At 37.0% G+C, this 23,541-nt stretch overlaps 1 protein-coding gene across 4 annotated transcripts in view; it reads right to left on the bottom strand.

Annotated features, from left to right (window-relative positions):
* SEC63 (SEC63 homolog, protein translocation regulator) overlaps positions 1–23,541 on the bottom strand; it is a 78,703-nt gene that overhangs the window by 3,642 nt on the left and 51,520 nt on the right. For all 4 annotated transcript variants that reach the window (XM_069077103.1, XM_069077106.1, XM_069077105.1 and 1 more), the window contains 5 exons: positions 15,316–15,379; positions 14,869–15,035; positions 12,161–12,319; positions 7,845–7,946; positions 4,767–4,865 (listed from right to left, as the gene is read on the bottom strand). In XM_069077103.1, coding sequence (XP_068933204.1) covers positions 4,767–4,865; positions 7,845–7,946; positions 12,161–12,319; positions 14,869–15,035; positions 15,316–15,379 — 591 coding nt within the window. The remainder of the gene's footprint in view (positions 1–4,766; positions 4,866–7,844; positions 7,947–12,160; positions 12,320–14,868; positions 15,036–15,315; positions 15,380–23,541) is intronic.

Below are 23,541 nucleotides of genomic sequence, written 5' to 3'. Positions count from 1 at the left end.
ATGAGCAGTGACTCCCTTACATATAATCTTGGTTAAGGTAAATCTCTGCCTTTTAACTACTTTCTGGAGTTTGAAAGCAAAGTGATCTTCTGTTATGTAAATTATTCCACCATATATCATTGTGGCCATACAGAGAAATAGTTCTGTCATGGTATCAGAGTAATCACAACTAGCTTCTCATGGCTTCCTAAAATTACTGAATATTTATATATTGCTAAACAAGGTTCCAAAAACCTTAGGGTTGTACCAGAATTTTAAAATAAAGTAAAAAGGTAAAAATGTCCTTAGATGTTCCTTCTGTTCAAGTTATAGGATGGCTTTAAAGAGAAATCTTTGCCAAGTCAAGGGAAAGGATCCTATTGTTGTCTGAGCATATTTTTACCTTTTGTGATTTGGTCCCACAAAAAAAAGGTTGCTTTTATCAGGCTGTTTTCTTTTAAATTAGGATCAGTAGCTTGCCTTTTAGTCCATTTTAGCAATATATGTCTGCTTTTTAATGTGTGACATCAATATATCCAGGTGAATTTGGTCTATAAAATTTATTTAATAGTGCACTGGTAAATGTAAAATTCAGTTGCTTTATTCATTTCAAAATTTAAAACAAAAGTAAAGGCTTTGATGTACATGAAAACTATAGCAGAGAGCAATTTAAGATATAAGCAAGCAAAACAAAAAGCTCACGTGGGGAAAAAACAAGGATACTTTAAAACTGGAAATTTTTTATTAAATTGATTTGGTTGCAACAATGCAAACTGGCATATCACTTCTGCTTCTGGCCAGAGTAACTATTATAATGTTCAACTCTAATAATTAGAGAAAGATAAAGTTTAAAATATTGGGGCTTTATTATAAATTACTTGTGTAAATCTTGTGTGACCATCACACAATTATCTGGGCCAATATGTCAAAGAGAAAATTTAACAAATGTTATAATTTAAAAACCTTATGTAACTGAATTTTGCTTTTCCATTCTAATCAATCTGAATTCCACACTCGTATATCATACATATAAGAAATTAACTTAGGCAGCTGGGGCTTTTTAAAAAGGTTATCCCAAATTGTTTTGTTTATTCTAACTAAAAACATCCATGGTCCTGAACATCAACAGTAGAAGCATATTTGATCACTATTAGTAAAGATGGAAATACTCTCCCCTCCCCCTTTTTTAATATAACACTATTTTTTGTGGTAAAGCACAATTACTATGAAATTTAAAACTTGTAAATGGGCAAGAAGATTTATTCCATGTGAATAATACAGGTACATATTGAATGTATGTAATGTGCTTATTGGGAATGTGAAATAATGGATATTTAAAAGATTAACTACTATGTTTAGACTTTAAAATGTCATAGGACCATGCCATTGCTGGCTGAAAATAAATTTTAAAAGAAATCAGAGTACTTGGAACTGTAGAACATTATGGTAGGAAGCAAAATACATAATCAGTGATTTGATGAACTTAGTTAAGTCACCAATGGAATCAGACTTTTCAATAACTTTCTTAAAGATGTAGAAATCATGAATACATGTAATTCAAAAGTCTAATTTCCTACTATTTAATTTATTCTTTTTTTTTTTTTTCACAAAGCAATCAGGGTTAAGTAACTTGCTCAAGGTTACACGGCCAGTTATTATTTCTGGGTGTGGTGCTGAGTATCCGAGCCCAGATTTTGATCCAGGTCATCCCGACACTGGAGCCGGTGCTCTTACTCGCTGTGCTACCTGGCCGCCCCTTAATTTATTCTTTATAAGATTAATTTTTAAAAGTTAGTGGAGTATTTTTTCTGTGACTACTGCAATTGTTTATAAATTGTGCCATTTTAATATGGAATTTGAGGATGTGCTGTTTTACACAATGTACGTTGTTTAGGATAGGTAGAGTATAACAAAGCAAGGCAGTGCTGGTGAACTCAAGAAGGAAAAGAAAATACTAACAGTTTAGAAAACAAGGGGGAAAGGTAATATAAAGCGATAAGCTCTCATAGTAAAGTAAGGAGGATTAAGAAATTAATGAAACTAAGTTAAACTGGAAATTAACATGAATTCTTGGCCATGAAAATCTCTCATCGCTGGAATGACCTAAGCTGTCTGGAAACAGCAAGCAAGCTACTGTTTCCAAAAGCAGTTGAACCCAGTATAACCCTCCCTGCTAGTCATCCATGATAATGTAAAAGATGCTTTGGTTGTTTTAAAGCCTCATTATTTGTGATGATATGCCTATGCACCCTTGATGTGGACCTTTATACTATTCGTCACCAAAGCGGTCCAAGAATTTCTGTGGAACAAGCAGGCAGTCTCAGTAGAGCAAAGAAAACAGCCCTGGTATGCTCTTACTGTTTATAGAAGGCAATGATACTTTGAAAGTCCTTATAGAGGGGAATATTGAAATTAATAATATACTGATTTATAGAAGACAATCCTCTGGGGGTGGCTAGGTGGCACAGTGAATAGAGTACTGGCCCTGAAGTCAGGAGGACCTGAGTTCAAATCTGGCCTCAGACACTTAACACTTACTGTGTGACTTAGGGCAAGTCACTTAACCCCAACTGGCCTGTCTTCCCCCCCTCAAAAAAAAAAAAACCCAACCCTCTGATGGTATACTGATATAAGAAGAAATGATACAACACAACTGGAACAAATTCCATGATTATATGCAGAATGGGAAAACTAATGGCAAATAACTGGAGAAGTACACTTTTTTACAGCCATGCTATTTAATTAGTAAGGTTCTTAATGGTATACCAATGTTTGTTATCAGTAAGGTACAATAAGATTTGCTATTTTACTATTTCTAATCATTTCAAGTTTCCTGGAAAAGCGAAAGATGGTAAGAGTTTAACATCTTCCATTACCACTTTGCTTTGGGCATCAAACATCATAGCAACACTATGTGTATCTCATTCAAATTAAAGCACTAGGAAGAACCCTTAGAAATGCCTTCAAACTATGATACATGGAAGTAAAAGACATATTAATCAGGGCACTATTCCAAAATAAAGATAAAAGAACTCTCATCATTAATGTAAAGCAGTTTCTGGATAACCAAGACACACTTATTACAAATAACTCTCAAACGGAAAATTGTTAAAAGTAATTGGTATAAGTTTGCTTGGGAAGTAGGAAAGAAGGTAATTAGAAGAGATATTTGGAACAGACACACTAAAGTGGAAAGATAAAAAGCCTTTGGTGTAAAATGTAAAAATCTGGCAGATAGAAAATTTATTTCTCTTGTCTGTTAAAAAAAAAAAGGGGGGGGGGAGGAGTGAAAAAGAAAATGTGCACTAAATGATCTGTAAGGTCCCTTTTATTCCTGCCCTATGACCCCAGGCAATAAGAGTCTATTGAATCAAATTCTTTATGTCTAACCCAGGTCTACTTCATGAGGAATATAGGCTACTAGATGACACAGAGGACAGAGTACTGGGAACTGGAGTTAAGAAGACATGAGTTCAAAGCCAGCCTTAGACACTTAGTTGTGTGAATCTGGTTAAATCAATAAACCTGTTTGATTCAGTTTCCTCTTCTGTAAAATGCTGATAATAATAGCACCTGCCTCCCAGAGTTGTGAGGATCAAATGAGATCATTATAAAGCATCCACAGTTGCAGGTATATAGTGAGAGCTATATACATATTAGCTATTATTATTGCTAAGATCAGAACAGATTAAAAAGTGGAAAATCTTATGTTGCCCATAAGAAATGACTAACAATTCTTTTTTTTTTTTATGCAATTGGGGTTAAGTAACTTGCTCAAGGTTACAAGGCCAGTTATTTCTGGGTGCGGTGCTAAGTATCTGAGCCCAGATTCGATCCCAGGTCATCCCAACTCTGGGGCTGGTGCTCTTACTCACTGTGCCACCTGGCCACCCCTTGACTAACTTAATTCTTTAAACCAGTACGTGATCCTTATTCTAGACACACACACACGTCCCTTTCTCAAACTTACCAAAGTTAAAAATATTTGTATTAGCAAGGTATAGCCAATGAGCTAAGGCGCTATTTTGAACATTAAACAAAACGACAATGAAACATTTTAACTATCTTGCCACTCAGTCAAAAAATGAGAGAAAGCTGTTTTTCAAAGAAGAATTGATACTAGAGAAGTAACAAAACCATCCCCAGGCTTTACTTCTCTTTCCCTATTCCTCTATAAAAAGGCAAACACCTTTCCTAGGGAGTATAACACATAAGAAGGAAGACTATAGGGGCAGTAGAAAGCAATTATATCCCTAAATAACCAAAGACAAAATATTTTTTGCCGCAATTGTCCATTAGTCAAGATAAGTATATCACGTGAAACATAACAATGTCACTACACAAGTATTTCTTGTTTGTTCTCTCAGATTCCATTCTTAAGTAATTCAAAGGAGAGAAAAACATTTATTTTTTAAACAGAATGTTTAAATATTGAGCAACAGATTAGCGGGGGGAAAACCCCATAAAATGTAAACAATATAATTACTGAAAAGGAGAAACACATAAAATTATATTTTCTTTAGCATTAAAATACCCAAACTACAAAAATCTTGAAAAGCAAATGTTAAAAAGACACTCTATTAAACTCTGATAATCTATCATATTCTAACTGAAGGCAAAAGATTCTGCTTCCATGGAAAAACCAAAAGATATTCTTAGAAAAAATTATTTGGTGGACTGTGCAAAGGAAAGGAAAATAAAATTGTAAAGTCAGAAAGAAAAAGTACAGTGCAACTATATACATACATATGTCACAAAATCTTAAATAATATTATTCAATTAATTACCTCTTCCATATCTTTTAACGTGCACACATGGTATGGCATAGATATCAATGTTTGTTCCTTCCTATCTGCAATATAAAGCCACCACCACTCTTGTTTTTCCTGCAAAGGGAGAGAAGAAAAGTCCTATATATCATTAGGAAAAAAACCAACAACTTTTACATTAAAAGGGAGGGTCATATGGAGGCAGGTGAAAGTGGGAAGGTCTATCAGAAAGGGACTACAGTGTAAAAAACAAAAAGCCGCAACAAAAAATTTTAAGACCAATTTAACTAGGGGAATTTAGAAGGACAACTGTCTAATATCAGAAATAGTTATAGCATAATCAGATGATTGACAAATACTTAGAAAAAGTACAAAAGATACAGTTCCCTTATCTGGAAAGCTCACCTATCAGAGAACCAAGAACCAAAAAGTAAGCCAAAAGGACTGAGCAGTAAAAATATGTAAACAATTAAACAGTATTTATTAAGCACTTATGCTAAGTGAGCACTGAGATACAAAAAAAGGTAAACACAATGCCTGCTCTCAAGGGGTTCACGTTATAGTAGGAAAGACAACACATACATTACAGGGTATGCAAGAGATGAGTAGGTACAAAGTAGACAGGAGATAATCTTGGAGGGAAGGCACTACTAGCTGCTGGGAAGGAAAGGGGGGGATTGATATTGTCTAGTGAGGGGTGAAGAAAGAGTACACAGATAACTTTAATACAAGGGAGAAGTTCAGAGGACTGATCAAGAAAAGGTGTTACAAGAATCATAGTTAGAGAACTTCAGAGTTGGAAGGGACCTCAGTCATCTAGTCCAACCCATACCTGATTTAAAATCCAAACTGAGGGAGAAATCACTTTGAGATGAGGAAGTCAAGAAAAGCTTCAAGGAGGAAATGGCACTAGCGTATTTCAAAAGGCTGAGTGGGGAGGTGACAAATCTATTACAGGAAGAATAATCATCATAAGTAAAAGCACAAAGAAGACTAGAGAAAGCAGGATGAAGAAAAGTGAACATTCATGGTAGGTTCTGCTCACCACCACCATACATACTTGCTCTTACTCTACACACCAATCTAACAAGTTTTTTAATTGGCTGTTTTTTTTTTTTAACCCACAGCAGAGGAAAAGAAGTTGCTACAGGAAGGTATCTAAACTTCGGGAAGAAGTCCCAGCTGACAGCTGGGTGGGATAATTAGACACAAGAAAAGTGCTCTTGTCAAGTGTCCTAAAGAACAGTAGTGAACAGCAGAATAAAGCTCAAGAGGTTCTAAGGGAATCAATATGTTATAAAACTGTTCAATAACTGGTGTTCATAATGAACTTCAATCATGAAGAAAAGTTTAAAGTTCAGCATCTTGTTTAAAACAATAAGGATTTTCCCTCTAAAATGATTAAAGGTGTTTTGGTGGTGTTGGTTTTTAAAGTCTTCTGTTTAATAGTGCAAATCTTCAGCTACCCAGAAGGACTCAAGTATCTGGAATGGTCTCCCACTCTCACCACCAGTATCTGTTTAAATCCTCCCCAACCTTCAAAGCTCAGCAAAAATGCTACCTTTCATTAAGTATTCTTGATTCTTCCCCCTAATTGGAAACACATGTTCTTCTCTCAATTCCACACAGGCACTTCTGTTACAGCATTGTGCAGAGGTGCCTAGCAGGACAGTCATGCCTACACCTGGTTTATATTCCCTACTACAATATAAGTTCTCTGAAGACTGTGCTTTGTATATAGTAGTAGTACTCAATAAATGTTTGCTGAAAAATGAATGTAATTTTTCAGAAAAAGATTAAGATTATTATTTTTAAATTACCACAAGAATTATTACTAGATCACAGTTCTATTATGCAAGAGCCAACAACTGGCTAAAATTGGGAGTCTTTCAAAGTAATCACCTCATTTCAAAAGAAAAACCACCTTAAGATGCCTCCATTTTTATTTATATTAAAATTCCATATTACTAAGACATATGACAACATAAACTAAGGTAATCGTTTTCCTAACATTAACATACACTATACTACTATATAAAACTGAAGATCACCAAGAAAAAAATACCTGAGTTCTTATGTACAGAACCCTCAGGGTAATAGTAAATTAGCACAGACTTTTTTTGTACTTCACTTAAAGGAGCAAGAACACAAAATTAACTTAACATGTTAATTTTGTACAGGAAGAGTATATTCCATTGTCAAATTTTTGCCAGAAACATCACTTCTAGAGACAGAACTAAGAGATGTTTCAAGACATAGATTCCATCCCCCCTTTAAAGATTTGAGAAATTTGCTCCCTACCAGAGCAAGATGTCCTTCCCAAAGCAACTTCATCTAAAGGAATTTTGTTCAAAGAGGATCCATTAATGGAGGTCAATGCTTTCATGAATACATGGGGATATTCCATAACTAAATAAATATTTAAATTTTAAAATATTAGATAGCCTGATCCTACTGTTGATACATTAACTTTAAATGAATTTTGGCTATATGCCAGCTTCAAAATAAGATTCACATAACAAAACTAAGAATATTTAATCCCTAAATTTTCCATATCTCTTAGAGGAAGTTCACCTGAGAAATGATTACCCTCATATTTTGGCCAAGGCACTAAAAGGCATGTGAAGACAGGATCTGAATCCTGTGAGTCAAAAGCATAGGAACGATTTGAGAAATCCTACAGAGAACATCTCCCTGCCAAGCTCCATTTATTAGATCTAAGGTACTAATCCATGAATATAATAACAAAAAAAGTTCCTTAACACTTTACAAATTTTTCCTATTGAATTTAGGAACACACTATTAAAATAAAAACCAAGAAAAGGCATTCATAGGTAACAGTCTCAAAGGGATGGGCCTCCATCCTTTTATAATCCACTTAATAATCCCAGTCCCAAAAAGGCTTTTTAAAAGCCTTTTTAAAGGCTGACCCCTTTTTAAACCAATCACTGTGGTCTCTATATCGGAACTCATCAGGACAACATTCATTAGCATGAGGCACAGAAAACATACAAACAACTGTGAGATACTGAAGAAAAGGAAAAAAAAAATCATAAGTCTTGAAAAAAAACCCTACCATCTAGGTATACAACTCACCTCAGGAAAGTAAAGACTGTAAACAGGGTGTGTTATCTTTGATTTGGTTTCCAGCAGAGCTCTCTCTTTCCGCTGTATACTTTGCTGTAATTCTTGCCACTCCTATTCAAATAAATGACAAATCATTTTAATTTTAAATCAGGCAAAGAGGTTAACACAAAACACACTCTTAAATAAGTCATTCTACTCAGAGGCCTACATAATACTTTACCTCTTCCTAAGAATTAAAGCAACAACCCCACCCCACATTTGCAAATCCTAGGAAAAAAAAATGCTGTTTCTATTTTTATGTGTCCACATTTCAGTTGTGCAGTTAACTATAGTTTCATGGTGGTAATGGGGATGAGATCTGAACTCTGAAAAGAAAAAGATCATGTCTTTGGGATTTGGACACCAAAAAGGAAAAGCCCTGGACTTTCCCAGGAGGCCCAGGTCCCTGGCATTCTCTTAGGGCAATTGGTCTTTTCCAGTTAATTAACTGCCCTTTCATTGTTTGCACCTGGCCCCACCACAGACTGCCACTCCTCAATTCCATAGAGACCCCTTCTCTGTTCCCACAGTTTTTTGTATATAAGATCCATCTTGCCTCCATTAAGATGTTCAGATTCCTTAAGAGTCTGGCCAATATGGTGGATTTTTAGACTCATTCCTTCCCGCCCCGCCCCCCCATCGGGTGTTCTAATAAAGCTTGTCTTTGGCTGAAAGAAGACTTGGATTGAATTCGTTCAGGAAGGACCTTCCTGTCACCATTTTGAGGTCCCTTGTCCCTTGTCCCTTCACCCTTAAACCTCAACATTAGTACGTAACAGATATTGTGCATAATTATACTCCTTGCTCCCAACTTCTTATATCCCTCAATTATCTTTTCTCTTTCAAAGTATATGCAACAAACAATCTTCTCACCATTTATATGACTATCCTCTATTTCCAGGTCATTCACCCAATCTAAATGGCTATACATTCATGGTCTTTCTCTTTCTCCCACTTTCTACTTTCAAGCTCACTAATTGTAACATTCATAGATGACCCCTCTAATTCCTGCCCACAACATTCTTCAACCTCAACAATCACCTTTCTTCACCCCAGGCAGTCTCACACAAGGCACAGTCACAGTATACCTTAGACTTCAATATCCCATGGAAATGTACTAGCTCAAAGTTTCTATATGTGTAAATTCCACTTGCCAATCCATAACGGTTATTTTTCTACCTGTCGTCTTCCTCCATCACATTAAACTTACCCTTTCTCACTCTCAATTGACCTTACCTGTTATTTGACCTTTTCCTAATTTTCTAGTCTCCCCTGTTATGGCTTCATTTGTCTCCATATACATACAACTCTGACTCCCCCATTCTGCCACTGCCAGCACTGTCATAGTCCCCACCCAACCCTCACTCAACTCTACCCCCAACCTTCCAACATTCCCAATCTGCTAATTCCCAACCCTGGGACCCTCTATCAGCCAATTTCTCTGCTACTACATTACTGCTAGTAATGGACAAAATCACAAAAAGCAAGCTGATTTCAACCATCATAAATTTATAGGTGTAACCTCACAGCTGGGCTCTTATTATTACCTAGGAAATGCATCAGGATGGAAAAATTTCTATGATATTCCCTATAGTACCAGAGCTAAATCATTTCTCTCAAGCCCCTGACTACCTCTCACCCCCACAACAGAGGACCTAACCTCTACTTTACTGAGAAGATTGAAGGCATTCCAGCAATCCTAAGGATAATCCCTCTACTTATGTCCTTGGATCCCATCCCCTCTTGCTTCTAGGACTTTAACTCTCTTCTCATTCCCTTTCACTTATGCACTGCAATCTTTCTCTCTACACTGGCTCTTTCCCATATGCCACAAAGAAGCTTGGGTCTACACAATCCTAAAAAGTCTTCCTTTGATCATTTTATCTCATATGGTTACCCTCCAATTTTTCTATTTCCCAACCATCCCCCAACCCTCTCCACCCCACCATCCATAGTGAAACACCTTGAAAAGGTAGCCTACATCCAATACTTCCACTCTGATACCATCTACCTTCTTGACCCCTTGTAATCAGTCTGGCTTCTGTCCACAGAATTCTAACCAAACTAATCTCAGACCAGTGTCTTCACAATAACCAAATTTAATGACCTTTTTCCAGTCATCATCCTCTTCAACCTGACACTATACACCATGAAGTGAATAGAGCACCAGTCCTAGAGTCAGGAGGGCCTGAGTTCAAATCCTGCCTCAGACACTTGACACTTAATAGTTATATGACCTTGGGCAAGTCACTTAATCCCAACTGCCTTGCTTCCAAAAAACAAAATAAATACTTTCTTGAGGAAGGAAGGAAGAAAGGAGGAAGGGAGGGAGAGAGGGAGGGAGGGAGGGAGGAAGGAAGGAAGGGAGGGAGGGAGGAAGGAAGGAAGGGAGGGAGGGAGGAAGGGAGGGAGGGAGGGAGGATGGATGGATTACTGTGGCCCTCTCAATCTTCCAAAAGATTTTTTCACTGCTTCCTTCATTGATGACTTTTCTTCCCATTGCCTCAAGGAAGTCCTCCCCAAAATTCTCTCCTCATCCCATTTTCTCTCTACATTCTCCTCTTTGGTAACCTTACTCACTCATACAATTTTAACTATGAATTCTAACGGGATGACTACCAAATCTTTATTTCTGGCCCTTCCTCAGAACTCTGTTAGAGACTCCAGGATCCATATCACTTTCCTATTGGACAACTGTACCTGGGCGCTCTAGATATATTGAAAATTCAATCTATCCAAAATCCATTTAACTTCTTACTTCACCATTATCTGTCAATAGTAACATCATTTATACAATCTCCTCAGGTAGAAAAAGTTAATGTTATCTTTGACTTGCCTCTTATCTCTACTCCAAACAGTTATCAAATCCTATCAAATACATCCTGAATCTATGCCCTCCACTTCTTCCTCCGTTCCTATATTCATTACCACGACCCTAGTAGAGTCCTTGAAAATAGCTAACTTTTATATATCACTCTAACGTTTGCAAAATGATTTACGTATACAGGTTATCCCAAAAACCTAATTGTAGTAAAAACTTTATTAGCTTAAACTGGATTATCTCATTTGCTCCTCCCAAGGTGCTGTGATTATCACCCCCATTTTACAAATGAGAAACTGAGGCTAAGAGGCTGACTCACCCTGATCCTAGACAAGAGTAAGAGACAAGCATTAGCTCTCATCTCTTTCTGATCACAAGTCTAGCACTCTTCCCACTCTTCTACCCTGACTAACCTCCTTTCTCAAAGACTGCAATGACTTTCTAACCACTATCTCTGCCTGTACTGTTTTTCTCATATGATCCATCCATTAGTCATCTTATGATTACATATAGTATTGGCACACTTCTGGTTCAAAACCCTAAACTGGATCCTCTAAATGCCCACCAAATAAAAATTCTGACGCAGACTATCTACACTTTTCTTATTTTCTGATACTACTGTCCTTCATGCACTTAATTATAAAAGCTAAAGTTTGCCATCCCCTCTCTAAGACAGACTTTCCTCAAGCATAAGCATTTGCTTATATTATTTGCTAGACCTAAAATGACTAGCCCTGCCTGCTTAACAAATTCCTTATCCCTTGAGTAATGAATTCTTCTTTAAATCCTACACAACACTATAATTAAAATTATCACATAGTTTTGTATTTTAGTTGTGTCACATAACCCAACTAGACATGTAGTCCCATGTACCTAAGTTTTCCAACTCTCCCATTTCCTTGCACATTGGTCTGCGCACAATACACACTTAACTTTTGTTTTAACTGAACTGTTAATATTGAAACAATAGTAGTGTGCTCAGTAGAGAACATTTATTGTAAATTATTTGTGGTGGGCCATTTCAATGTGGCATCCATTCAATCCCTCTACTCTTCTCAGAAGTAGTATCAGCTTTTCCCTTACTAATCCAAATCAGGTCTAGGAGAAAGACTAAGGAAAATTTGAAGGTATAGGACTTTCTGGTCATCTGGGAAACTTCACTAGTTTGTTCCTGCATTCCATGGACGAGCAGAGAAGGCATATGGTTTAGACGGAAGACCTTTTTTTTTTTTTTTTGGTAAACACTGGTACAGTACTTAAAGAAGGAGTTAAGGAGAGAAGAATAAGATCTATTAGCAGACTATGGACCAGCTTGCTTTCTGACCTTGACTAAGAATTCCTCATTATAAAGTAAAAAACCAGCTAATATACCGATACTCTTAAAAGGATATAGATTTTTTTTATGCCAAGAGTAAAACAGAAGTACAGTTGAGAAATCTAATAAGCTCATAATACAAAAGCTTACTGCTTCATCATCTTTGTTTTGTTTTTCATCTTGTTCTCTGTCAGAGTCTCTGTCACTTCCATCATCTTTTTCACTTTGGGAGTCCCTATTTGTTTCTTCTTCCTCAGAGTCACTGCCTTTGTCAGATACATCATCATCTTCTTCTTTTATAGCAGCTTCCTAGGAAAAAAATGAAGCCACAGAAAAACATTTAATTACCTGGGACCAGAAAGGCTCAGGGAAAAAATGCTATACCCAGGCTAAGTAATCCCAGCTTAACTGCCCCAGTCAGAAAACTCCTTGAAGATATGGTTTAGTTTGGTTTTATTCTCATATACACAAACCAAGAATAATGAACAGATATTTAATAAAGTTTTATTGAACTGAATTATGAAAATATTACTTCTTGTAGCAAATCATTTAGTTGAGATAGTGTTTCTCTGAGCAGTTTAAGGAAAAGGCTTCCTAAAGTCTGCTTTAAAATGAAACGCTAATATTTTTCTTTAAAGGTTTTAAGATCTATGTTTCTAAATACTAAGGTTAAATATTTCTGCATTGTTAATTTTGTGTTATCTGCATTTCATACTCATTACTTTGAGGATCCACCATTTTGTCAGCGTGGGCATTTACTTCTCCCACAGAGATAACAACCTATCATCCTGCACACCTAGCCTCTCTGCACTTAGTGAGGCTAGTTCCTGATAACAGATGTACTGACTCATCACTAAACACAAATTGAAAGTCCCTTCCCATCTGGTAGTAATTGCAAGAGTTTAAATAATTAAAATTAATAATTTAAATAATTAAATAGACTTAAAATGCAAGGGTGCCTCCACACTCCAAAGAGCATGATTCTATTGGGCAATAAACTTTTCATCCTTAAAAACAAAAAAATTACTTTTAGAGGGGGCTAGGTGGTACAATGAATAGAGCACCGGTCCTGGAGTCAGAAGGACCTGGGTTTGGATCTGGCCTCAGACACTTAAAACAAAAAAATAGCCATGTGACCTTGGGGAAGTCACTTAACCCCAACTGCGCTCCAAAAAAAGCAAAAAAAAAAAAATTACTTTGGGGCAGCTAGGTGGCGCAGTGAGTAAGAGCATCGGCCCCAGTCGGGAGCACCCAGGATTGGTTCTGGCCTCAGATACTTAACACCCATCTTCCTATATAGTGAGTGTAAACAATTTAACTTTGGTTCTCATTCATATTAACTTTTTTATGTTTCTCACTTGAGTCTTGTGTTTAAATATTAAAAATTTTTTTTCAGCTTTAGTCTTTTCATCAGGACTACCTGGAAGTTCTCTATTTCATTAAATATCCATTTTCCCCCCTACAGAATTATATTCAGTTTTGCTAGGTAGAATATTACCCAATTCCAACTTTTTAGGAATTATTTCCTTCAGTAAGGTTTTATATTTCTTTTACCAATTAGCCAATTATGATTTTTAAGGAGTTAATTTTCTTTTCATAATTTTCTTGTATAAGTCTTATTTCTTTTCCCAATTTATCCATAACTGCTCTTACTTTATTTTTACAAACATTTTTAATCTCCTCATTTAGTTGTTATAGGAATTCTTGTTGAATTGTGTACAATCTGTAGTTTTCTTTGAAGCTTTGCTTGTAGACAGTTTCATTTCATTGTCTTCTGAGTTTGTGCCTTCAGCTTTCATGTCACCATAACAGATTTTTATGGTCAGGTTCCTTTTTGTGGGGGGGAGGTGGAGGGTAGGAGGTGGGGGAGAGGGATGTTTCATTTTTTCCAGCCTATTTCTTATCTAAGAACTTTATGTTAGAGTTGTGTTCTGCTCATAAGGGGTGGTGACAGGAGATAGAGAGGGGTCATTGTCCCAAGCTTCTGGCTTTTCCATGCTGCTGTTTTTACAGCTAGTTCTGTGGGGGCCTGAAATTTTTCAGTGCAGTCATGCTTACCTGATCTGAACTCTTGTCCTTAACCTCTATTCCCAAGTTTCTGTGTTTTGGGAGGAAATTGTCTGAGAGCCAGACTTCGGGCCTGTTTTCTTACAACTACAAGCATTCTTCTCTGCCCTAGAACTGCAATCCAGAACTAGATAACACACAACAGAGTTGCCTGGTCCTGTGTCAGTACTAGCAAAGAGTTCCTCTAATCTCTGACGCAGTGTTCAATACCCTTACCACTGCTGAGCATGAAGAGTTCTTGGTTGTAATGCTACTGCTGCTATCACTACCTCCTCCAAATCCCACAGCTAGAGTGCACTAAACTATCCAGCCCCCACCTCAGTGTCAGAGACCTCATCTTCTGACCTCTCAAGTTGTCCTAGGTTGAAAAAATATCCCATCCCAACCTTTTGTTAGTTATGCCACTTCAAAATTTGATCCGGTGCATTTTTTTAGAGCTGTTTATAGGGGAATATTGGGAGAGTTCATCTAAAATGCCCCTTTCCCTCTGTCATCTTGGCTCCACCCCCCCAATTTTAAGTACTCTATAGTAATGAAAAAACAAATCAACACATATATAATACATATCACACATATACATTCTGTTGTTTTTGGTTTTTTTTAGTAACCTGTGACAAAATACTAAGCCATCCCTCTCCCAGATGTAATCAATTTTAGTAGAAAGGTAGGAGGATGGTGGGAGAGGTACAAAATTATTAACTTGCTCATCAGCTACTACTTTGGAGTCTTTTCTTGATTTGCTTAATAGAACAATAAAAAAAAAGCAATTTGACTGCACAGAGAATACTTACACTCCCAACAACCCCATTTGCCTGCTTCTGCTTCTGCTGCTTTGACTGGGGCAATGGCACTGAGGCTGCCTTTTTTTTCAAAGGTTTCTTTTTTTTTGATTTAGCAGTTTTCTTAGGTCCTTTACTCTTCTGCTGCCATCCTTTAGTCTTATTTTTGTTGGCATCACCTTGCTATAATACACCAGAAACAGGTAAGTGCAAAGTACAGCATGTTAAAAAAAAAATAAACCTACAATTAATTTTGCATGCAATTATCTCAAATACACATACGCAAACTGGGAACTATGGTAATGGATGTGTTTTAGAAGTTAAATAGGTAAATTTTTAGATTAAAAAGGTTATAATAATTTTTTAACTTCTTAATATCTACACAAACAAGTCAATCAGTTCCCCAAATAAAAAAATTATTTCTTCAACCAATTAGTAAAGCCCAAGTTCTTAATTAACTTGCCCCATCTTCTGCCAGCTGCTCTTCTGCAGCACAGATAGACTGTTCCTTTTCAAATACTTCCTAAGGAAGGGAAAAAAGAAAAACATTAGGTCAACTGGTAAATTTGCTACCAAATAACAAAGCATTCTTACAACAAAACAATATCAATAAAAGATGTTTTGGGTTTTTGTTGTTTAAGTGAGTAAACCAGAACCCCTCAACAATACTTTATCTAATTGCAAACATACTCCTAATATTGCTTATAATCTATCATAACTACCTTGAAAGTTTTTAGATGTGTAGCACCAATGAGTTTCTTGAATGAAAAATACAAAGTAACAAAGAACAGTTAATTCACATTTCACTGCAACTCTTAATGTCTTTAATTGAACATATAAAATATTCCATTTTAAATTTTATTTTCGCATAATTCCCAAGAGCTAAAACATGAATTTTTCTATTCTTATTAAAACTTGAAAGACTGTGAAAAGCCAGGCTTTGGAGTAAGACAGAGATTGGGTTAAGTCTCTGCTCTCTCACATACTAGTCCTAACTTGGGACAAATTACTTAACCTCTCAATTCCCTAGGCAACTCTCTCTTAGGCACAGGTTCTTAACTGAGGACTTGTGAACTTGAATTTTTTTTTACTATTGTGACCATTTTATTATAATATAATTATTTCCTTTTATAATCCTTATGCTCTATTTCACGCATTGAAAAACATTCTGAGAAGTGATCCAAGCTTCATGCACTGCCAAAGGAGTCTATAACAAGGCTATAAAGTTCAGAATTGCTAATCATCATTTTAAAAGGAAGTTTCCTCACAAGTATTCTCTACAACAATGAAATCACAGATCCAGACCAAAGAAAAGACAATAAAACCAAACTATTAGTAGCATTGTCTTCTGAAATTTTAAAACTACGATGACCTTAAAACAGTTTACTCAGCTAAATAATAATAAAAAAGTACTATAAAAATGGACTACATAAAATTGTATCTTTAAAATGTTACTAGTTTCTAATCAGATCAACTAAAGAAGACCAAGGTGACTCAGGGTCCACAATACCAGGATTTTAATACTAATGAGAAGAGAGACACCTGTCTGTAAGGAGATGGAATAAGTATGGCTTTTACAGCTTTAATGTCCTCTCTGATACAATTCAGCTAAGATACACAAAAGACTATCAGGCCCCGGTGTTACTTACAGCAAAATTCCAATACAACAATCAATCTGAAAAGTCTTTTTGAATTTACTTTTTTTTTTTTATCTCTACTTCATTCTACTCATTTCCATTAGAAAATACTGTTATTCAGAAAACAAGATAATTTAGGAAGACTGATTTCAAAATGATCATATACAGACAGTTCTTGCTTTACATAAGTGGACCAGTTTTGCAGATTTCTACATAAAACAATTTCCACATACAAATTTGCACACAGATGTGGTTGAAGAGAAGGAGGAAGACAGAAAGGAAGGAGCCTGCGTGCCCATGGAGGAAGGTCAGGGCACAGGTTCAAGGGCACGTGGGGGCCTGGTCAGAACCAAGAGGAAGAATACATAGGGAGTAGATACGTAAAAGGCTAGAATGGACAAAGACAGGAGAAGGTAGATAATATGCAGGGCCTGGGGACAAACAAGCAGTACTCAAATGTGGCTGGACAGAAGACAGACATGTAGGGGACAGAAAGGTCTCCTCTCTCTGTACTAAAGGTCTCAAGCCAAGCCCTCAGATCAACAATGATGGCAGTCTTTCTGTGAATCTGTTCTCCTACTTTCACTTGGAGGATTTTTTTTTTTTTAAAGCAATCGGGGTTAAGTAACTTGCTCAAGGTTACATGGCCAGTTATTTCTGGGTGTGGTGCTTTGATCCCGGTCATCCCGACACTGGAGCCGGTGCTCTTACTCACTGAGCCACCTGGCCACTGTAATGTGATGCCAAGCAAAGGCAACTTCCCAAGGTTCAAAATACGAGCATAGGTGCTCTCCATTTTACTCAGTGACAAACCAAGAACAGAGAAGATCAAAACATGACATCATTCAAAATACAGCATTTACTAAGGGTGATTAAATAATCTCCAAGTACTACCCCACCCCAGGACCTTACATTCATTCAATCAATTACAAAGTCCCAGTTCTAAATACTACTCCACCCCTAGGCTGTACCTTCATTTAGTCCACCACAAAGCCCCTCTTCTCAAATGGAGATTAGTTTCCAAACATAAGTAAAGTACATTCATTTGTTCAACCACAGAACACAAAAAGGTCAAAAGCTCCCCACCCCTGGATCACAATTGAATCTACCCCAGAGTTACATCATGTTTAAGCACAGCACTTAATACCCAAATGGCAAATTCTCAGCAATCTTAGTTCCTGGGGAGACAAGGCTTAGCAAGGCCACAAGATACATTGCCAGTCTCTTCATTAATTCATCCTCTGTCTGCAGAACAGCCCTAGAACCCCTGAAAACATTAGCAAAACCCTCTCCCAGGATTTCTGTAAACATACAACAAGAAAATCCTTCTTCAGGTCTTCTGAACCAACAGAAAGGTTCCCAGACCCCTACAACAACAGCACTGTCCTTCACCAGTGGACAGTATTCACTCTCTGTCTGCAGGACAGACTCGGGAGCTCTTAGCCAACAGCCAGGTTCCAGGACTTCTTCAACAGGACTGTCTTTCACCAGTGGACAAATCTGGCAAAACAACATCGAAACCAGACAAAGTACCAGCAAAACAGCCATGTCTCCTCAGTCCTTGGCAGCTCTGGGGGCAGGTCTCAAAAGTCCAGGGTAATTCAAAGTGGCCCTCAGCAATCCTCTCAGTCTGTCTCTGCCTCCACGAGGGTGCTGCTTCCAAAAAGTTCTTCTGCCTCTCTCTTGTGTCTCTCCAAATCCTCACCAACTCCTCCCAGTTCAGGACTCTCTTTTCACATCAACAAGTCCATCCCACAGGTGGGATTAACAAACTCTGGGTTTTAACACAATCAATTTGAAAACTAAGCCAATACAGGGGGATCTTTATATTCCATTACTATCACAGCCGCCCCTAAGCAATTGGGGTTAAGTAACTTGCTCAAGGTTACAAGGCCAGGTGTTTCTGGGTGGGTGCTAAGTGTCTGAGCCTGGGATTCGATCTCCAGGTCTTCTCAACACTGGAGCAGGTGCTCTTACTCGCTGTGCGACCTGGCCGCCCCAACTTGGAGGATTATTTTAAGTTTGTTTTTTTTTTTTGGGGGGGGGGGGAGCCCTCAAGAGTGCCAAGCCAAGGGGCAAGAGAAGAGAGACAGAGAAACAGAGACATAAAGTGAGCATGAGTACACAGTACTTTGAAGTTAGCATAGGTCTTTTTTTGGAATATAGATTTCTTTCAGAACTCTTTATGTACATGGCCAAATTTGCATAAAGCAAGAACTGTCTATTTTGATTTTTTTTTTACATTTTCAAAATGTTCATTGATCACCTTAATTTCTTTTTAAAATTATTTTTTTCAGTTACCAAACATTTATTTTCTTTCCCACTCACCTTCCCAGTACTCCATGGGGGGGGAGGAGAAGAGATGGGAGTAAGGGATGATACCTAGCAGTATATTTCCCAGGTCCTTTTATTTAAATTACTGCTTGCCAAAATATTTGGAGCAATTAATGTCCCAGAAACAGCAAACTAGCTTGCCTGACTTTCTGTAGTTCCCACAAAGTGAATTATTTCCCATCTTTTATCTTTGTCAATTTGCTGGATGTAAGGTGACACCAAAGAGTTGTTTTAATTTTCTTTTTTCTTATTAGTGACTGGGAACAATCTTTCATATAGCTGTTAATGGTTTGTAATTCCTCTTTCGATAAGTGTTTATATTCTTCGGCCACTTATTAGAGAATGTCTCTTGGTCTCATATATTTGTATTAATTATATATCTTGGATTTTAAATCTTTACCAGAGGAATCTGATGCAAAGATGTTTTTTTCAATTAAAAGCTTCCCTTTTTCTAGCTGCATTGATTTTGTTCTTGTAAAAACTTTCCAATTTTATGTAACTGAAATTAGCAATTTTATCTCTGTGATTACCTCTATCCTTTATTATCTTTCCTCCTTCTTTCAAGGAATCCAAAGTGCTTTTCATATATAAATACTCTTTTTATCTTTAGATGGGAAGTAGTAATTATGTCAGATAGTCTAGCAATTGTCTCTTAAGCTTCAATGAATATCCTTAACATTAAGATCTAAGGGCCAGCAATCTGAGCATACAAGGATTTGTTAAAAATATATGCTAAGGGCTCACTAACTGGTATAACATTTTGCTAGTTTATCTAATATCTAATAGTAAAATAAGTACTACTTATTGTTGATCAAATCAATCATCAATATCAAAGCATATATTAAATGCTTACAACATGACCAAAACACCAAGTCTCTTTGAAAATGGGAACAAAAGTAATTGGGAACGGCGGCCAGGTGACTTAGCAAGTAAGAGCACCGGCTCCAGTGTCGGGATGACCTGGGGATCAAATCTGGGCTCAGATACTCAGCACCACACCCAGAAATAACTGGCCATGTAACCTTGAGCAAGTTACTTAAACCCCGATTGCTCATAAAAAAAAAGTAATTGGGAACATTTTTGTCACCAAAATGGATACAAAACTACCTTTCTTTATCTAATTGATTTATGATAGGTTAAGTAGTCTAATAACATAGACATCAATTTTCCACAGCTGTACCTAGTTGAAGAAAAAGAGAGTGCATCAGCATCACAACTTTGCTTAGACAAGAAATGTCAAGGACTAGGGAGCAAATGGGCCATTTCTATGTCCAGAACTAAGATTTGAGGAAAAAGATTCAAGAAGCATCAAGTAACCTCTGTAACTACCTCCACTACTGGCTACTGTAATACTCTTCCCTCTTCCCCCCCAATCCATATTTCTCTATAATAGCTCACCTAGCTCTTCCCAAATACAACCTCCTCCACCTCCCCTACCCCCATCCACATCCTCAACAACCTAGAAAACATGCCAAACTAAATTCTGCTTAGGAAAGCAAAGAAAAAGTCACAGTGAGTTATTTTTGCAACCCATGGAAGCTTAAGAGAGGCCTACTGACAATGGGGTGGGGCCAGCCCTGACTATGTTGAAGCAATGCCACAAGAGGTGGAAGCAGCAGCATCTGGTTATGGGGGCAGCAGCTGCAGCAGTGGAAAATACACTGGGCAAGAGAACAAATGCCATGTGACACCTATGCGGCCCATTACCCAGTTCCAGGTCACAGTTTTAGAGCAGAGAGAAATATTCACGGTGGCTAGGAAGCAGGGGACATACCTGTATATGGTACAAGGAACAAGTTCCAGAACTACAATAGTAAGGCTCTGAGCCCAAAAGTAGAGGGGGGCAGGACTAAGTTCTAACCTTTATTTCCACACATAAGACTGTAGTGGAATAAATTAGGTCAGGAGATCAAACCAAAGGGGAGTCAGTCATCCTGAATCAGCAGAGCCTTCCAGTCTGTCAACTATGACCAAATACAGCAACACTCTACAGAAACTCAACAATTTACAAGCCAACAGACCTAAACCAGGTCAGGAATTTTCAGAGTACAAACCAGGAGAGTAGTGAACAGACCTCTTATATCACACCACTTAGGAAGCACACCAAAGTTTACAGATCCCTTTCTGTTGAAAGCAACGGAAGAACATTAAAAAAAAAATAACACCTCAGGTTAGACATCCCACACAAACCCTCAGAGGTGAGCAAACCCCAATACAATATTAAGTCCAAAGCAGGCTGAAAAATGAGTAAACAACAAACAAAAAAAGAACTCAACAATAAAAGTCTACTTTAGTGACAAGGAAGCCCAAGATACATACACAGTAGACAATGGCTTAGAAACATCTACAATCTATGCCTCAAAGAAAAATACAGATTGGACACAAGTCCAGTAAGAATTCCTAGAAGAAACAGATTAAAAAGGAACAAAAAAATTTTATTTTAAAAATCAATTAGGAAATTGAAGGGATGCCTATCAAGAGGGAATGGCTGAACAAGCTGCAGTATATGGTTGTAATGGAATAGTATTGTGCTAAAAAGAAATGACAAACAGGATTTCAGAAAAACTTAAAAAAAACTTAGATGAACTGACACAAAGTAAAATGAACAGAACTAGAACACTGTAGTAACAGCAAGAGTGTAGAATGAAGAACTATGAATGACTTAGCTATTCTCAGCAATACAATGATTCAAAACAATCCCAAAGGACTCATGACAAAAGATGCTATCCACCTCCGGAGAAAAAACTGATAGTCTGAATATAGATTGAAGTATACATACAATTTTTTACATTTTTTTTTGTTGAAGTCTTTTTATACAAAATGACTAGCATAGAAATGGTTTACATGACTGAACACATATAACCTATATTATATTGCTTACCATATCAGGGAGAGGGTAGCAGAGGGAAGGAGGGATAGAATTTTGAACTCAAAAGTAAAAAAAAATATACAAATGTTAAAAACTGTTTTTGAACATAATTGGGGAAAATAATTTTTATACAGGGATGGCTAGGTGGCGCAGTGAATAGAGCATCGGCCCTGGAGTCAGAAGGACCTGAGTTCAAATCCAGCCTCAGACACTTAACACACTAGCCATGTGACCTTGGGCAAGTCACTTAACCCCAACTGCCCTCCAAAAAACTAAATAAATAAATGAATGAATTTTATTTTAGAATCTATTAACAGCTTGAAAAAGAGGAACAAAAAAAAATAAATACTGACAAAAATAACTCATTAAAAATCAGAATTGGCCAGATGGTAAAAAGAAGGACAAAACTTCCTTGAAGAAAATTAATCCTTAAAAATCAGAACTGGACAAGTGGAAGCTAATGACTCCATGAGACATCAAGAAACAATAAAACAAAGTCAAAAGGTTGAAAACTTTGAAAAAAATGAGAAATATCTCATCAGAAAAACAGATGGAAAAAAGATCAAGAGAGATCATTTAGAATTATTGGACTACCTGAAAGCCATGATCAAAAAGAAAAGAGCCAAGACATCATATATCAAGAAATTATAAAGGAAAACTGCCCAGATATTTTAGAACCAGATGGCAAAGTACAAATTGAAAAAAATCTATCAATCACCTCCTGAAAGAAATCTCAAAATGAAAACTCCTAAAAATATTATAGCCAAATTCCAGGACTCCCAGGTCAAAGAAAAAATACTGTAAGCAGTTAGAAAGAATTAATTCAAATACCATGGGGTTATAGTCAGGATCGCACAGGATTTAGCACTTTATACACGAAAAAATTGCAAAGCTAAGAATATGATATTCCAAAAGGCAAAAGGAACTAGGATTACAGCTATGAACAACCTACCTAGCAAAACTGAGTTTACTCCTACAGTGGGGGAAATGGTTATGATGAAATAGAGGACTTTCAAGCAATCCATGATGAAAAGACGAGAACTTAATAGAAAATCTAACATTCAAACACAAGACTCAAGAGAAGCATAAAAAGGAAAACATGAGTCAGAAATTATAAAGGACTAAACAAAGTTAAGCTATTTACATTCCTATATGAGAAGATGATACATGTAACCTCTCATTACTATGGTTGCTAAAGGGAGTCTACTTTGACAAGAGGGCATGGATATGATCATCTCAAAAATAGAATGGAAGAGAAAGAGGGAGGCACTTAGGGTGGGGGGGGGAAGAGAAAGAATGGGGAAAATTATTTCACATAAATGGAGTACACAAGGAAGAATTTATATAATCAAGGAAGGGTGAGGGTGGGAAGGAACACTCTAATTTCTCTATCATCTAAACTGGTTCAAGAAGCAAAAAAATATACAAATACTTAATAACAATATTCCCAGGAATTGGGGAAGGGAAAGATCTGTATCCTAATCCACAGGTTAAGCTAGACTAGGGGTGGGGCACCTGTAGCCTCAAGGCCAGATATGGCCCTCTCAGTCCTCAGGTTCAACCCTTTGACTAAATCCAAACTTCACAGAACAATTTGTTTACAGGCCTGATCCTACTACTGACTGACAAGAGAGCTCTGACCTGATCTACTTTTCAACCTTGGCTGGTTCACCCCTCTCAAGGAGTTATTTAGAAAATCACCACATATCAAAAAACTAATTTATTCCAAAAGAATATTTTGGTGCAAATATCTTTGGAAACTAAAGAAAATCTGCAGAGCAACAAGCAAAATGGTTAAGATTAAACATATTTCAAAGGAAAATGTAACAGTTTTGACACTTGTAA

Source organism: Petaurus breviceps, unplaced genomic scaffold (genome assembly GCF_028583685.1).
Source record: "Petaurus breviceps papuanus isolate PSGF00001 unplaced genomic scaffold, PetGlider_PUasm1.0 90977, whole genome shotgun sequence".
In the NCBI taxonomy this organism is placed as follows: domain Eukaryota; kingdom Metazoa; phylum Chordata; class Mammalia; order Diprotodontia; family Petauridae; genus Petaurus; species Petaurus breviceps.
Note: the sequence above shows the minus strand (reverse complement) of the source record. Positions and strands in the feature narration are given on the sequence as shown.